This window comes from Podarcis raffonei, chromosome 2 (genome assembly GCF_027172205.1).
Source record: "Podarcis raffonei isolate rPodRaf1 chromosome 2, rPodRaf1.pri, whole genome shotgun sequence".
Classification (NCBI taxonomy): domain Eukaryota; kingdom Metazoa; phylum Chordata; class Lepidosauria; order Squamata; family Lacertidae; genus Podarcis; species Podarcis raffonei.
Window position 1 is genome coordinate 99,990,661 of NC_070603.1, and position 18,226 is coordinate 100,008,886.

The 18,226-nt window shown below is 44.7% G+C and overlaps 1 protein-coding gene across 3 annotated transcripts in view; it reads right to left on the reverse strand.

The window, feature by feature from the left end:
- Positions 1–18,226, reverse strand: part of SLC25A26 (solute carrier family 25 member 26) — a 123,998-nt gene that overhangs the window by 97,432 nt on the left and 8,340 nt on the right. For all 3 annotated transcript variants that reach the window (XM_053378294.1, XM_053378293.1, XM_053378292.1), the window contains exon 3: positions 17,662–17,771. In XM_053378294.1, coding sequence (XP_053234269.1) covers positions 17,662–17,771 — 110 coding nt within the window. The remainder of the gene's footprint in view (positions 1–17,661; positions 17,772–18,226) is intronic.

Below are 18,226 nucleotides of genomic sequence, written 5' to 3' on the forward strand. Positions count from 1 at the left end.
AAAGCCAATATGCTGGATTCAGAGAAAAGAATTAATTGGTTTTGTTTAAAGAGAAAGGCAGGCAGAAAGTATGCATCCTTCTAATATTAGCAAGTACTTGGGAAGCTCTGACAGCTCAACATGGACACACTTCCATTTTCTGAGAACACAGGCAGGCAATGCCATCTAGTGACCGACAAAGAGCAACTTTAATCAAACTTATAGCCTCAAAATGTGTGATGGTATGAGGACACCCTCATCTCAAATATATTCTGTAATTCATCAATGCAGAGTATATACCACACAGAATTAATCCGTACTGAATTATTCCTCCAGCTGTAAATAAGCCTTTTTACCAACCAAGACGATATTGTTATTTAGTCGTTTAGTCGTGTCCGACTCTTCATGACCCCATGGACCAGAGCACGCCAGGCACTCCTGTCTTCCACTGCCTCCCGCAGCTTGGTCAAACTCATGCTGGTAGCCTCGAGAACACTGTCCAACCATCTCGTCCTCTGTCGTCCCCTTCTCCTTGTGCCCTCCATCTTTCCCAACATCAGGGTCTTTTCCAGGGAGTCTTCTCTTCTCATGAGGTGGCCAAAGTATTGGAGCCTCAGCTTCACGATCTGTCCTTCCAGTGAGCACTCAGGGCTGATTTCCTTAAGAATGGATACGTTTGATCTTCTTGCAGTCCATGGGACTCTCAAGAGTCTCCTCCAGCACCATAATTCAAAAGCATCAATTCTTCAGCGATCAGCCTTTTTATGGTCCAGCTCTCACTTCCATACATCACTAAAGACGATATTACCAAGGGGCTAAATTTGCATGCATGTTGCTCAATCTGTTCCTAATATTGTCCCTAAATTTGTTCCTAATATTGCACAATTGCCTGGAAGGCTCCTTCTGCAGGAAAATATATTTACCATGACTCCTATCGTGGGTTGGTATCACAGGAGGAGTTTCAAAGCTGAAAGTTTTGAGCTGGATCCTCACAAGCAAAACAGCTAGACTCCCTGTTAAACAAATACTATTCCAGGAAAACCTGGAATTAATTTTGTTTAATAAGGTCCTCTCCCTTCAATCCTGTCCTGCCTGGCAAACATGCTGCCCAATCCAATGTATTTTTACTCAGAGGCCTGTAATAGTGCCTATTCCCATGTCCAAAGAACTTTAGGGCCATACAGTGGGCCCATTTCAAATCTGAGAGAGTGCCAGGGGTGACAGTCACAAAACTGCTGGTATGAGGGGAGCAGCACAGCACAAAATGCCTGCCAAGGGCAGTACTGTATGGTATATAACAAAATGGTGGACAAAGCCATCCCCGAACCACCTCATGCTTACCATGAGGTGTGTCAGCTATTTCTGGCTGATTCTGTTGTGGAGATCACACAATAATGCAATTGTGTGTGTGTGCGCGCACACACACACAAAATGCATTTGCTGTCTAATAGCATGCAGTACTGGAGGAAAATATACAAGGTGGTCACACCACGATCATTCTCAATCCGCATATATCGCTTAGAAGCTACCTGCACATTTCGCCCCATAGCTTTCTTTCTAGGAGGGCTAGAGACTTGTTTTCTTTTTTTAATGAAAGCTCAGGCTCTGGGGCAGCAGCCCAGAAAGAGCACCAGTGAAAGCCTTTGGGAGGGTGCCATAGCCCCTGTGATGCCAGAGTGGCAACAGAGACTGTAAGACCTAAGGACCATGCCGCTATACTAATCAGTACAGAGCCAGTGACAAGACCGCTATCAGGGCTTTTTCTAATAGAAAAGTCTTTCACTAAGAAGGGCAGATTCTAAGCTCAATGGTACAGCATCTGCCTAGTGTGCAGAAGGCCCCAAATAATCCCCACCATCTCAAGGTAGGGCTCTCTCTGAAACCCCAGAAAGCTGTTGCCAGTCAGGACTACCCAAACGCGGGTCTCCAGCTGATTTTGGACTACAATTCCCATCATCCCTAGCTAGTGGGACCAGTGGTCAGGGGTGATGGGAACTGTAGTCCAAAAACAGCTGGAGACTCAAGCTGGGGAAACCCTGGTGTAAGCAATACTGAGCTACATGAAACAATTGTATGACTTGGCATGAGGTAATTATGCCAGTAACTATCTTCCAAGAGATCAGCCAGACCCGAACAACCCAGATCCAATTGATTCATATCTCTCATACACACACACACATTTTACAGAAGATATCAGATATTCTTTTATACATTTGACATTAACATTGACTTCCATCCCTCCCTTTCTGCTGTTACATAAGTTATCTCTTCTTTTTTTCTGCATTTCCAACATTAAAAACTAATTATAATTAATCTCTTACACTTAAAATTTCAACATCGCCATCTGCACATGTTTATATCAGTCCTGCTAAAGTTTTAAGCTGTTTACAATAGTTCTTTAAATATTTAATAAATGATCCCCACTCTTGATTAAAAATTCTCTCTTCTTGATTTCTTAATCCTCCAGTAAGTTTCATCATTTCTGCATATTCAAGTAGTTTTTGCTGCCAGTTCTCTTTGTTTGGAGCTGATTCTTCTTTCCACCTTTGGGCAAACACTATGGATTTTTTCCCCCATGACTGAGATGTTTCAGATACATTTGTGTTTTGTTTGTTTTTTTAAAAAAAAAATTCTTATTTTTTTAAGTCTGCACAACAGCATACATTAGTTCAAGGGCATAGATTGTTTCATCAGCCAAAGGCCTGGTTGTAGAGGAATATTTTTGTCTGGCGCCTAAAGTTATTTAATGAAGTCGCCAGGTAAGCCTCCCTCGGAAAAGCATTCCACACACAAAAAGTAACCATGGTGCTGGAACCAAAACTCAACTCTATTTCCTGCCCAAAACTGAACTCATGTTCATGTCCCACTAGGACTAGTTCCCATTTCGCATGGGATGGTTGCAGCATCAAAAGTTTTAGAAACAACGTCTAAGCAGCTTACACCAAGTTGGTGGCCAACGAGGTGTAGGATCTGATTTCTGAGTCCCAGCTTTTTCAAAGTTACCTGTGAAATGAAATCAATTCATCAAGAGCCAGAGAGAGATGCGCGGATACCCAAATGTCATTCTAAAAAAGGTACAAAGCCGTGTGTGCTCTTCAATCCCAGTGGTCAAAAACAACAAAATGACCCCAATATGACTGAGAAAATAAGAACCGTCAATGGTTTTTTTGTAGTTTGGCATAAATATTTATAGAACTTCATGCTTCATAGCACACCATGTCCTTATATTTAAGTTGTGGTGTGGTTCTTTTTAATGGTATTCCTTAATACTAGAGGGGGGGGAAGACTTTAGAAATACTAGAGATGAAAAACAATCTAACCTACCAAGGGGATTCAAGGCACCTACTGTGGCTTCCTGACTTCTGTGGCGTTGCAATCTTGGCATGAGAGGGGAAGCTACAAAGTAATGTGCCTCTCTCTATTTTCTCTCAGACACTTGCGGTGCCTTCCATTTTGTTTCATATTATACTTTGATGTCTTTTAGATTTGAATTTGAGCTACAAGGGAATTATTTCACTGCACAGGAACAAAAAGAATGAGAGAGCGAAAGAGGAAAAAGAGCGCAACGCATTGTAGTGGTATGAAAGTTAATGTCATTCCGTTGTCAGGTTGGTTCTATATGGCACTCTTGTGCAGAAAGACAAGGGGGGTTGTTGTTCCATCCTAGACGGAAAGGTGGCATTTTCACTTTACATCTGAACTTTGGACTTGCTGCGTTCTTCTCGCAAGCGCTTCTCAGAGACAGCCGACAGAGAGAAGGAGGCTGTGGTTTGCTTCCTCCTCGCAAGTTTGAAGTATGAAAAAGAAAAGGTCTCCTATTTGCTTTCAAGACATAGGGCAAAATGATAAAAAAGGGGCCCAGCTCATTCCTCTCCCACTAATCTCACACGTGAAAACTTCCACAATTAAAAGGGGGTGTGGAAATCAGCAATCTGTGTGATACAAATTCTTTTCTTAACCATTCTTTGCAAATGGAGGCCATTGATCTCCAGTCACGGAAAAATGAATTCAGTCACCGAAAAGGGTTCTGGGAAGCCATTTTCTGCTAAAGCAAAGACAGACCCTCGCTGTGCTTTTCGCCATGCACAGAACAAATTATTGTTTCTTGCTGCTTTCTGTCAAGCACCTGTATGCCATTTATAGCTGCTTGGCTCCACCGTAAACGTGTACATCTTGCCCTCACGGGGCAGGAAAGTGTGCAGGCTTTTTTAAAAACAGGGATAAAAAGCAATAAAGACTTTTTAGCTGAAGTTCCAAACCTAGTACTAAGGCAACAAATGTAGTTTCTCTTTTCTTTCAGCAGAGCAGGCTTGTCCTGTAGCTTGTTCATTTTGCTAATGAGTCAATGGGATGCTTACGTCATGAGTGACCCTGATTCTCTGCTTCTCTCTTCCCCCTGACCCCAGCTCTCTCTCTCTAACTCTCTCTCTCTCTCTCTCTCTCTCTCTCTCTCTCTCACACACACACACACACACACACACACACACGCCTCATTTAGCTTTAACCTGAAAGCACTCTTCAGCAGTTGCATTGCATTTAAAGTAAACCAGTGGGGTCTGTGCAGATGAACACACTAACTCGGCCCCCATCAGCATCCTGATTGCCTCATGGGTGAAGTTTATCTCCCAGGAATCTCTGCATCCAAGTCATTTAGCCTAGCATCCTGTCACAGTGACCAGCCTGAAGCTTCTGGGAAGCCCGCTGCAAGGCTTGAAGAGTACAGTGGTACCTCAGGTTACATACGCTTCAGGTTACAGACTCTGCTAACCCAGAAATAGTACCTCGGGTTAAGAACTTTGCTTCAGGATGAGAACAGAAATCGTGCTCCGGCGGCGCAGCAGCAGCAGGAGGCCCCATTAGCAAAAGTGGTGCTTCAGGTTAAGAACAGTTTCAGGTTAAGAACGGACCTCTGGAACGAATTAAGTACTTAACCTGAGGTACCACTGTGTGTGTGTGTGTGTGTGTGTGTGAGAGAGAGAGAATGAGAGAGAGAGTGAGAGAGAGAGACCTGAGCCTGCAGCTGAGAGGGTTGGGGAAAAAGAAAATTTGACATCAAACAAGGAGTCCCTGCTCTAACTTGCATCTTGTTTCAAGGGAGCATGAGGTTTCTGCATGAAACTGATTTGCCCTCCTGGAAGGGGGTCTGGGGGCACAATTGAACTAGAACAACTTTTGCTGCAACCTGAAAGGTAACCCCAAGGTTAGATTACTGTAATGCGTTATGCCTCTGAAGACGGTTCGGAAACATCAGCTAGTACAGAATTCAGCAGCCAGAATGAGGCAAGACAGTCTCAGCATATTACACTGATCCTGGTCTGACTGCACTGGCTATCAATTCGTTTCTGAGCCCAATTCAAAGTGCTGGTTTTTACCTATAAAGCCATAAACAGCTCAGGACTGCAATACCTCAAGGACCGGCTCTTTCCATATTAACCTACTAGGACCCTGAAAGAGTGGCCCAGAACCAGAGGCAGAAGTGGAGGCTGGAGAGGAGAGGAGGCAGGCTGCTGAAGAAGCCAGGGAGTCTCCCCTCCGACTGCGGCTAGGGACTCAGCTACACTGTCACAATAATACGTTTTGAACGTGTTATAAACATGCAATACCAGATTGGGCCAGAGAGCAAAAATGAATTTATATGGATTTTTACATAGCCTCCCCCCCTTTTGTTGTAACGATTTAATTTCTTATTTATAGCGTTTTTACCCTGTGTCTAGATCCACCCCAGCTCACCTCTCCCTGGTCTCCCAGAACACGAAGAGGAATGAAGAGGGCAGAGCAAAGAGAGACAAAGTGAAGGAGTCTCAGGTTGGTGGGGAAGGACCCAGGAGAAGAGGAGACTTAGGGAACGGTGGGAAGGCAGGGACCTTCAGTCCTCGCTACTGCCTCACTGGGGCAAGACCTACTGGGAACAGTTGCTGTGACCACTTGGCCTCTGCTGGTTTGGTTTCTCTGAATGAAGAGTTAACTTCACTGACACTGGGTGTTTTATTGCTGCCTGCCCCTGACTCTAGCTCCCAACACTCACTCAGAGGCCACTTACCGTATTCAGTGTGAACAACACTGCAGAGTTGACATAAGCCCCCACCCCACTCAACGGCAGCCCGTTCCAACCAGAAACAAGGAGAATGAACTGCATTTGCTTTGTAATTTGCATTAAACCGGTTTGGAGGGTTTTTTTTTATAAAAAAAAATAATTTATTTTTTAAAATCGCACTAAACAGAAACCAAGCTGCTATTACTGTCTCTGAAATCGATCATTCTATTTCATCACTGCAGCCAACAGCAGCTGATAAGAGTTACGGTCTCTAATTTGATCTAACCACGTAGCTATCGCCACATCTTCTACCAGTGAAACACTTATCAATTATGAATTCAATGATGAGAAAAGTTTCCCTTTTTTCTTTTGCTGTTCCTGAATCTACTGAACACGCACGTATGCATTCCTGGAGGATGTAGAAGTACCAACTCATTTCAAATACTATTTGGAGGAAAGTAACAAGCTAGAAAAGGAAAGCATATTTGCTTTTCGGAGCCAAAACATTTGTTCAGGTGTCAGAAATTGTTAATTAGGACTCATCCTTTTCCTGAAATGGGAATATGCTTTAAATACACAGGATCCAATAAGTGTACCAATACTGCCATCTGGTGCTCAAGACTGCACTGCAATCCGTTTAAAACAGATTACAGAATTCAGTAACATCAGAAGAACATAACTTTGGTTTGTTTTAAAAAAACAGCCTTCAGTAAATACACACTTCAGCAGTTTGTGGCTCTAGTTCAGTTGTGATTTCAAGTCCAAACTTGAAGGATGGGAAGTCCTATTAAAAATTTGTAATCTGGCAGAATATTTGGATTATTTGATATGTATGTGTATAATTTGGAATATTTAATGTGATTTGATTGGATTGTTAAAGTGGAAAATTTAATTAAAATATTTTTTTTAAAAAAAATAGATCAGTTGTGATTTGCGCTGTAATGATATAAACATTCCTCAAGATCACTCGCCTTTCTGCAACATGAGGAAAAGAAACATTGGCCTACTTTACAGGACTGTTGTAAGGGTTACGGATATGGGAACTGTTCGAAGCACTTAAAATGTGTGCTATACAAATGCCTGTAAAGTATAATCACAGCTTCCAGTGAAGGCAAGTAAAGATTTAGGAATTCATCTGGTGGTGCAGGGGGGCAAGGAGGATATGTATCACATGTACAAACAGCGAACTCCTTATCTATTTTATTTTATTTTTAAGACGTTTATATGCAGACTAACTACCCACAGAAAAGGGAACAGAATTTCATCATTAGCAAAACACTTTCTTAAGATGCCTGCTGGAATAAGAAAGTTTTGGCTGTGTGCCTGAAGTTCAGCAAGGAGGGTGCCTGTCTAACCTGAGGTGGGAGGGAGTTCCACAGGCTTCGGCCAGCTACACTAAATGCACAACATCTAGTAGCCGTGAGCCTGAGCCACAGGGGACTACCACCAGCAACTCTCCCAAGTATCTCAGTGATCAAGCTCATATATAAGAGATCAGGTGGCCCTTGCGATATCGTGGGCCCACGTTGTTAAAGGCCTCGGAAATTAATGCAAGGACTTTGAACCTGGCCTGGAAACATGGGTGGGCAGTCAGTGCAAGCTTTAAAGCGCTGTGTTAGCAGCAGGCTGTCCAGCTGCAGCGTTCTGTACCAGCTGAAACTTCCAGAGTTTCAAGGGCGGAAGCGCAGCCTTTCTATGAGTACGGATCCTTATGTAGCTGAAATGGTCAAGGGAACACACAGATACCAGGAGGCAGGATTTAGAATCCAAAACCACCAGCACAAGAAGCTCAGTGGGGACTGAGCATGCCCTGTGGTGACAGGACGTTGACTTGGGAGGGGGGGACCAAGAGGGGGTGGAAGGGAGCATCCTGAAATGTGCAAGGCTGCAGCTATGAGCAGAAGCATCCCACCCGGCAATATTCTGTCCTAGGTTCCACTTGTTCATGTTACAACGACATATTTTAAAGTTTTATTTGATGGTTTAATGTGTTGCAAACTGCCTTGAGATTTTTTCCTTTAAAATCTAAAGCGGTATTATTATTATTATTATTATTATTATTATTATTATTATTATTATTATTATTTCAGTGTACAAAAAAAGTGCCTAGGCATTCCGTTGTGGCATTCGTAACCAAGGTTTAAGGTGCCATTTGGCAATTAGCTTATATATCTGAGTTTCTAACCCTGGCCATAGCTGTCAACTTTCAGATTTGAAAATAAGGGATCAGCAGCCTCACCTGTCCTGGGGAGCCTCGAAAATAAGGGATCAGCAGCCTCACCTATCCTGGGGACAGTCTACGGGATATCTAACAATTCAGGATAGCAGCGGGAAGCAGCAGGAAACGGCGCTGGAATAAGGGAATTTCTCGCAAAAAAAGGGAAGGTTGACAGCTATGACCCTGGCTAGCACACTAGCAGTTAAGGCAGCTAAAGTCTCATTATAGGCAACACACTTCAAAACGACCTTGACAGATTAGAGAACTGGGCCAAAACAAACAAGATGAATTTTAACAGGGAGAAATGTAAAGTATTGCACTTGGGCAAAAAAAATGAGAGGCACAAATACAAGATGGGTGACACCTGGCTTGAGAGCACTACATGTGAAAAGGATCTAGGAGTCTTGGTTGACCACAAACTTGACATGAGCCAACAGTGTGACGCGGCAGCTAAAAAAGCCAATGCAATTCTGGGCTGCATCAATAGGAGTATAGCATCTAGATCAAGGGAAGTAATAGTGCCACTGTATTCTGCTCTGGTCAGACCTCACCTGGAGTACTGTGTCCAGTTCTGGGCACCACAGTTCAAGAAGGACATTGACAAACTGGAACGTGTCCAGAGGAGGGCAACCAAAATGGTCAAAGGCCTGGAAACGATGCCTTATGAGGAACGGCTAAGGGAGCTGGGCATGTTTAGCCTGGAGAAGAGGAGGTTAAGGGGTGATATGATAGCCATGTTCAAATATATAAAAGGATGTCACATAGAGGAGGGAGAAAGGTTGTTTTCTGCTGCTCCAGAGAAGCGGACACGGAGCAATGGATCCAAACTACAAGAAAGAAGATTCCACCTAAACATTAGGAAGAACTTCCTGACAGTAAGAGCTGTTCGACAGTGGAATTTGCTGCCAAGGAGTGTGGTGGAGTCTCCTTCTTTGGAGGTCTTTAAGCAGAGGCTTGACAACCATATGTCAGGAGTGCTCTGATGGTGTTTCCTGCTTGGCAGGGGGTTGGACTCGATGGCCCTTGTGGTCTCTTCCAACTCTATGATTCTATGATTCTATGATTCTATGATTCTAACTCTTGTCTGCCATTTTTCCTATGCCAGCTGTCTCTCCCATAGCCTTTCGCGTATTCGTTCTGCAGGGATAGTATGCTAATAGGAAGAGCTGCTATAAGCATCATGCACAGGGTAAAATGAAATGTACACATTCTCTCCATCTTTCTCCCCTCATTTGCGCCTTGCCCCAAAGCCACACAAGAAACCTCTGGCCCAGCGAAGCACCAAGCCTTAGGGTATCCTGTTACCAGTTGCCGTCCTAGTGGCTAGAGTGGAAGTTGTTGAAAACACTGAGCTGGTGACACAGTCTTGTTCAGCGAAGGCAAAGTCAATGCTCTGCAAGAACAGAAGATGAAAGCTACAGGGCTGCTTAGCAAAAGGGGAGTCATGCACCAAGAGGGACGAAAGGCAGAAGCAAAGAGAGCACTGGTGAAAACGGTGGAATTCTGAGTTCCCATTGTTCTTCCAAACCATCCACAGTGCTACAAAGGGCACACACGGGGGAACAAAAATAGCTGAAGCCGAATAAAACCAGGAAGAGGCGAGGGAGCGCTGACCAAAATTTGGATAATAGGTCACTTGGTGCACACAGCATGCGAGAAGGAGGCAGCAGACCAAATTGCAAAGTTAAATTTTAGTGACAGGAAGACCATTCCAAGTTTGTGTATGGATGACAAGTTTGGTTCCCTGCCCCGCACGCTGCCTGATAACATCTTCGAGCCTGATGTCAAAATATTTGCATTGGTCTGGGATGCCTAGACTAACAAATGGAGAAGAATGAGGCTGAAGATGATGTATTACACCACAGAGAGCCAGTGTGGCGTAGTGGTTAAGAGCGGTAGACTCGTGATCTGGGGAACCGGGTTCGCGTCTCCGCTCCTCCACATGCAGCTGCTGGGTGACCTTGGGCCAGTCACACTTCTCTGAAGTCTCTCAGCCCCACTCACCTCACAGAGTGTTTGTTGTGCGGGAGGAAGGGAAAGGAGATTGCTAGCCGCTTTGAGACTCCTTTGGGTAGTGAAAGGCGGGATATCAAATCCAAACTCTTCTTCTTCTTCTTCTATTAGAATCACACACACACACAATTGCTTGCAAGAGAAAAACTGCTAGCTTACCGTGCTGTTTTTCCTGCTTGCAGGAGTAACACCCCCCAACCTGTTTTCAAAAGCGATAGAAAACCCATTCCAGCCCTTCATTCAGCTGCAGGCGCAGGCCTGGCTTCAGACTGCGGCAACCAGGTGGAGTGCAATTGCCATCGCAGTCACAGCCCTTGCTGTGCTTTTGCTACATACAGTCAGGAAAGAAAGAAAGATCAGGTACAGACAGAGATGTCATTTTCAACCGCAGATATGCATCTCCCAGAAGAGGCTTTGTCCAGAAAAGCGGCCTACAGATAAACGAGCTAACTTAATAAATTCTGTTCAACCTAGAGGCACCTCAGCAAATAAGGACCCTCTCCCACCCCTCTCTCTCTCTCTCTCTGACACACACACACATATATACACTATAATATAAAGTTACCAATTTTGCCAGGGGCTAGAGGAGGCAGGAAATCTAATCCTTTCACTCTTATTAAAAACTTCAACATATACAACGGCAGAAAACTCCAAGAACCTTTCAAAGTAAGTATGCCTCAAAAGCACCTTTTTTCCTCCTTCAAACTCCAGAATTTTTATCATTTTAACTTGTTTTATGTGAACTTGTTATCACAGGCTGATATCATCCATCACTCCTTTTTTATCTCATCGGCTCATCACCTAATCAGAGGCAGGCAGGTTGGGATGTGATCAGAAAGAATGATTCAAAAGACCATCCGCATTACAGCCGCCACCTCATGACAGAGACAAAGATATATCTGCGCTCCTGTCACAGCGTGAACCCACACCCTTGGCCTCCGAGGGAGGCAGCAGACACAGCCTGCAGACAGATGGCTGCCAGCGTCACCAAAGGTCTAATTCTTTCGCTTCTGACATCCTAAAAAAAAAAAAAATGACCTAGCTTCCCTTTCATATACTTCCACAGCTCCTGCGGCAGAATCAGAAGTATGCAGGAATAAAACGTTCTGAAGTTATCCGCAGGAGAAAGAGATGAGGAAAAGATGGGCTGGACAGATTGCCGAGCTCGGACCAAGAAACTCTCCAGCCAAACTTAATCTTAGCCACTCAGCTTCACATGCCGACTGCTTCTAAGCTCTGCATCTTTTAAGATGGCGGGCAGTAATAACACGGCTTGAAGCAATTCGAATAGGGATTGCAAAACGCTTCTGCGCTTTAGAAAAAACTAACGCTGATTATTTGGATCACAGGTATCAAGGATTTTCCCTCAAGGAAAGACACTGCTGGGATGTTTTTTCCACACGAGACATAACTGGCTGTGTTCTTAGATAAATAAGGTATACTATTCATTGTATCAAATCATAAATTTCAACGGAAGTAACTCATAAAGTTCACCAAACGAACAAAGCAGAAGACCCAGTGGATCGGATCATTCTCTAATCAGTTCATGCATAAGGTCCATCCTTGTAATTCCACCTGTCTGTTCATAAGGTCCAAACAATCCACATGAAAGGTTGTTACAGTTCCACAGAATCCTTTCACAGAGTCTAAGACAAGGATTTCCAGAATATTGGCCTTGTTTCGCCGTCCTGGGCTTCATCAGTAGTTAAAGCTCATATGTGATATTACAGGACAGTGGATCTTATGGCAGATCCACAATAAGATTGTGAAGGAGGAGACTGGGCTTCATCAGAGTTGACTACCCAATAGCCGTATAAAAGATGTTGGGGCACCCTGGCTTTGTAGAGGACCTTCTGATACAGAGTGAGAGTGTGTCTCTGGAGTGACAAGTGCATTTTCCAATCAACCTCTTAGCAGGTGGGCGAGCCCACAGGGGAACAGCCCTTTAGATGAGGGCCGAGCTGAGCTGCTCATGGCTGCACACTTGGATAGCTCAGGTAATCTTGACAGACAGGTCATTGTGCATGTTGCTGTTGCCAGCTTTGAGGCAAATATTGCATTTGGTTATTGGGGAAGCATAAGCTGCGTGATATCGCAACCATTTTCATCCATGGAGGCCCAAGTGGCGCAGGCAACCTTGTGATTGGACTACCGCAATGTGCTCAGTGTGGGGCTTCCCTTCCGACTGGTTCACAAAGACAGTACCATCCTGTTCACCAGTCCACAAAAAAGTATGCATTTTTAGTTATTTTTTAAAAAAATGTTCATAAACAACAAGAGTTTGCCAACAGGTTGGAGATCCAAGTACAGTGGTACCTCAGGTTACATACGCTTCAGGTTACATACGCTGCTAACCCAGAAATAGTGCTTCAGGTTAAAAACTTTGCTTCAGGATAAGAACAGAAATCGTGCTCTGGCGGTGCAGTGGCAGCAGGAGGCCCCATTAGCTAAAGTGGTGCTTCAGGTTAAGAACAGTTTCAGGTTAAGAACGGACCTCCGGAACGAATTAAGTACTTAACCTGAGGTACCACTGTACTGGAGCAGCCAGGAGGGGGTGGGGGAGTATGCACCCCAGGAAAGAAACACATGATAGTGTAAAAAGGTAGGCGTTGGAGAGATTCCTTGGCTGGCTGGCTATGTATCTGACAGATTCTAATTTGCTGGTTTCAGCCTTTAATTGTGTGATTAATCTGCTGGCGGCATCTGCAGCTCTCTGCCTCTATTCATCTTTATTTACAGTCAATTTCCAGCTGCAGCCTTAATTTGAGCTTCCTTCCAATATAACTGCCCTTCTTCTCTGTATTCTCCACCAGGTCCTAATGGCAGGAAAACACATTTTCTCTGCAGCCCCCTCCCCTTTTTTTTGCCAAATGTGATGCTGTTTAGGAGCCCTGGCAGAACATCCAACATTTGTATGACACAATGAGTCTCGAGTAGTTTATGAATATTTCAGAAGCTAGCATGATTCATTCAAGAGACAACTCCTGCCGAGGCCTAGGTTCTGCAACTTGCAGAACATCACGATTTTGCAGCCAAGTGCTTCAATAACTTTACGACATGGCAGCTTAATCCCTGTACACAGAACGCATTTACGGAGCATGTGTTCACATGCAATTCACTCAAGGTACAGTGCCCACTTTGGAGATTGTTTGCAAATACAGGAGATCCAGCCAAGATACACAGTCTGGCCATATTGCTCAAACTTTACAGAGCAGGGGTGCTTCCAACCTGCCCACACTTTGGAGATCCGATTCAGACCAGATGCCTGTCCCTATATGACAGAGAGAGCAGATTGCAATGTGGAAAGCTAGCATGAAATGGAGCAGTCTTGCCTATAACTCTTTGCACTAACACAACAGCTTTCTATATGTCAGAAATGTTTGTGATGGTGAACATTTAAACACAAAAAGGCTCTGTCAGCATTCTGAAGTTGTAAAGGTAAAGACTCTTGGACGGTTAAGTCCAGTCAAAGGCGACTATGGAGTGCGGCGCTCATCTCGCTTCAGGCCGAGGGAGCCGGCATTTGTCCACAGACAGCATTCCGGGTCATGTGGCCAGCATGACTAAACCGCTTGTGGCGCAAAGGGGCACCGTGGTGAGTGCCAGAGCGCACGGAAACGCTGTTTACCTTCCCGCCACAGCGGTACCTATTTATCTACTTGTGCAGGCATGTTTTCGAACTGCTAGGTTGGCAGGAGCAGGGACAGAACAATGGGAGCTCACTCTGCTACACGGATTCGAACTGCCGGCCTTCTGATCGGCAAGCCCAAGAGGCTCAGCAGTTTAGACCACAGAGCCACCTGCTCCCTCCTGTGAAGTTGTACCCTTCCAGAAAGATTGGTGCCATTGTTTTAAGAATTCTTAGGTATCAAATATAGAATAAATGTTCATAAGTGCACAAGATGAACACACATACATAAGTGTATAAACCACATGTCTGAAATAGTACAGGAGAGCAATTCTGAAGCCATCTTGATTCTTAATGACAAGCCATCTTGATTCTTAATGATTCTTAGTGCCACTGTATTCTGCTCTGGTCAGACCTCACCTGGAGTACTGTGTCCAGTTCTGGGCGCCACAGTTCAAGAAGGACACTGACAAACTGGAACGTGTGCAGAGGAGGGCAACCAAAATGGTCAAGGGCCTGGAAACGATGCCTTATGAGGAACGGCTAAGGGAGCTGGGCATGTTTAGCCTGGAGAAGAGGAGGTTAAGGGGTGATATGATAGCCATGTTCAAATATATAAAAGGATGTCACATAGAGGAGGGAGAAAGGTTGTTTTCTGCTGCTCCAGAGAAGTGGACACGGAGCAATGGATCCAAACTGCAGGAAAGAAGATTCCACCTAAACATTAGGAAGAACTTCCTGACAGTAAGAGCTGTTCAACAGTGGAATTTGCTGCCAAGGAGTGTGGTGGAGTCTCCTTCTTTGGAGGTCTTTAAGCAGAGGCTTGACAACCATATGTCAGGAGTGCTCTGATGGTGTTTCCTGCTTGGCAGGGGGTTGGACTCGATGGCCCTTGTGGTCTCTTCCAACTCTATGATTCTATGATTCTAAGATGGACCCTGAGGTCCAGCGCTGAGGGCCTTCTGGCGGTTCCCCCGCTGCAAGAAGCCAAGTTACAGGGAACCAGGCAGAGGGCCTTCTCGGTAGTGGCACCCGCCCTGTGGAACACCCTCCCACCAGATGTCAAAGGAAAAAACAACTACCAGACTTTTAGGAGACTTCTGAAGGCAGCTCTGTTTAGGGAAGTTTTTAATATCTGAAGGACTATTGTATTTTAATATTTTGTTGGAGGCCACCCAGAGTGGCTGGGGAGGCCCAGCCAGATGGCCGGGGGTATAAATAGTAAAAATAATAATAATTTTTTATTATTATTATTATTATTATTATTATTATTATTATTATTATTATTCCCCTAATATTTCCCTAACCCTCTCCACAAAAAAATCCCTGCATTGCAGGGGGTTGGGCTAGAATGTCCCTTCCAACTCTATAATTCTATGATTCTATTAGTCCAGTTAGACTCTACCGCTTGTGTTATTTTGCATGCAACCCACTACTTCTCCATTCTTTTGTCAGAACCCTCAAGAAACACACTTAGAATCAGGAGCCAAAAGCTGGTGCCCTTCATAGATCTGGAGTTGTGCATCTACCTAGCCAGCACAGGTCCACGCTCTGCACTTGTAAAGCAAAAGAGCATGAAAACAACAGGGCTGAGTCCAGCCGGTGGTAACCAATAGGATTCAAGAGCGTTGCTTCCCTACTCACATGAAATCCCATGGCTCTGAAGTGCCTCCAGCTTCAAAGCCGGGGAGATAACAGAGGTAGCGGCAATGACCAATTTTGCAGAGGCGGCTCTCCTGCAGGGGCAGGCCCCTGTTTGCCACAGGATAGAAAATCAATTCTCCCAAAGGTGCCTAGGATCCAGAAGAAACGGCAGACACAATAATTTCCTAATCAGCACTGCATTCTAGAGAAGGGCAGCAATTTGGCAATAGCCCAGCTGGCCAGAAAATGCTAAGAGAGGCGTCTTCGCAATTCTGGCACACAACAGCCCTGTTTAGGGATGGTTTTAATGTTTAATGCTGTATTGTGTTTTTCATATTCGATTGGGAGCCGCCCAGAGTGGCCGGGGAAACCCAGCTAGGTGGGTGGGGTATAAATAAATTATTATTATTATTATTATTTATTATTATTACTATTACTATTACTACTTGTGTTTTTGGCTCATTACTTGCAGAGCGACATACAAGCCGCTGGTTGCAACCAAGCAATTAAGACATTTGGAGGGATGTCGAAATAATAGCCTTTCCCAGTGGTTACGGCTTGATTAAAAACCTAATGACTAATCAATAAAACTATAATTACAACTTTCACCATTTTGCGTGCAATTTGGGACACGCCAAAAGGGGGGAGGGATCAATCAAGTAAGAATCGATAGGAGGTGGGGAGGAGGGGAATGAATCTCCCCCTCATTTGCCTCACCTCTGAGGAAACTGAACCAAACTCCAAATTTCAAATATTTTGCAGCCTGGCTTCTTATCAAAAAGAAGAAGGAAAGACGTGTTAAAACCCCCACACACAAACACACACATTTTAGAAGGCGTCTGCAGAGTGCTCCTTTGACAGGGAGACCATCGCCCTGAAATGTAACTGATGTTCCAAGGGAGGTCTCTATAGAAAATGCTTCTCTTAACAAGAAATAAGATTCTAAAGCCTCAAATAGCACAGTAGCTGCAATTTCCGTCCCGTCCCCCGTCCCCCGCTAGAAAGAACATGTTCCATCCAAGACACTGCAACTCTTTCTGAAGGGCTCAGTGGAAAGCAACGGATGCATAGCAATGTTTCCCTGGAGGGCAGCCCACAAGTGTCTCCTGCATCTACCGCCAGAGGCTGTGAAAGACAGCAGCAGCAACATGACAAAGTCCTGGCCCAGGAGGACTTCGACTCAAACCAATTGCTTAAACTTTCAGGCCAGCAGAGAACGAGGGTAAAACGTACCATACTTTTCTGTGTACAGTGGTACCTCGGGTTAAGTACTTAATTCGTTCCGGAGGTTTGTTCTTAACCTGAAACTGTTCTTAACCTGAGACACCACTTTAGTTAATGGGGCCTCCTGCTGCTGCTGTGCTGCTGGAGCACGATTTCTGTTCTCATCCTGAAGCAAAGTTCTTAACCCGAGGTACTATTTCTGGGTTAGCGGAGTCTGTAACCTGAGGTACCACTGTATAAGACACTCCCATGTATAAGACGCCCCCTATTTGGGGGGACTCAAATTTAAGAAAATGGGGGGAGATGGCACAGAGTTGTCGAGCTTTTTTTGCGGACGGTTGCACAGAGTTGTTGAGCTTTCTTGACGAAAATCGTGCACCCACACGCGTCGCAAAATCCGCCACTAGTCTGTCCCCTCACCAGCAGAAGCTGCCAATCGCCCGCCCAATCGTCAGCCAATCAACACCACCCATTGACGCAGCAACCAATAACACGCACAATAGCTGCTAACGGCCGCGGCAGCAACCAATCAAACGTCCACCTATGCACTACCCATGTATAAGACGACCACCACTTTTAGCATGATTTTTAAAGAAAAAAACCTAGTCTTATTCACAGAAAAGTACGGTACATAGATTCCCCCCCCCCCAGCATAGTAACTCTTGTGCATTTTATTGCATTTTAAATATATTTTAAAGCTGCCTCAAGATTTTCAGTTAACTGGCAAGATATAAACACTCCAGATACCGAACCTGCCCTGCTTTAGACCTTGTGATACATCTTGTCCCTCTGGATATAGATCAACGCTACCAATGGGTTCGTTATCCTTCCAAAGCCTACATTAGGCAGCCGATGGTGGCAGAAATCCCTTGCAAAATGACCCCCCTCAGTCAGGAAAAACAGATTCAAACTTCTACTTACTACTTCTCCCAAGGAAGCGGCCAGCATGTGCGTGAGAGGAGATAAATATGGAGAGGCATCTTTGCGGAGCGTGGCTTTTGTAAACTCGTAGGTGGCAAAAAAGGCAGCAGCTGAAACAGAAGACAGAGTGTCTGTTAAGCTACTCAGGGGTCCCCTCTGATAGCACATGAAACTGTGGGTGCAACGTCAACTACACTTCAAGTGCTATAAGGTGAAGATCTCCTAGCATCTCGCCCAAGGCAAGTGTCCAGACAAAATCCCTGCCCCACTGCACATCATTCAGAATGAAAATCTCCAGAAGCAGGGATAAGGCAGTGGCCTTCTAGCAGTGCTAGAAAAAAACCTACAGTGCTACCTTGGTTCTCAAACACCTTGGTACTCAAACAACTTGGAACCCAAACACTGCAAACTCAATGAAGTTTTAAAAGAAAGGTGGGGAATTACACTGCAGACTGTACATGAATGAGGAATTCAACATTCAAGTCGGACTTCCAGGTGTTCAGAAACACCAACTCTAGTCACCTTTTATTGTAAATATTCCCTTTTCCTTAAAAAGCCACAAATC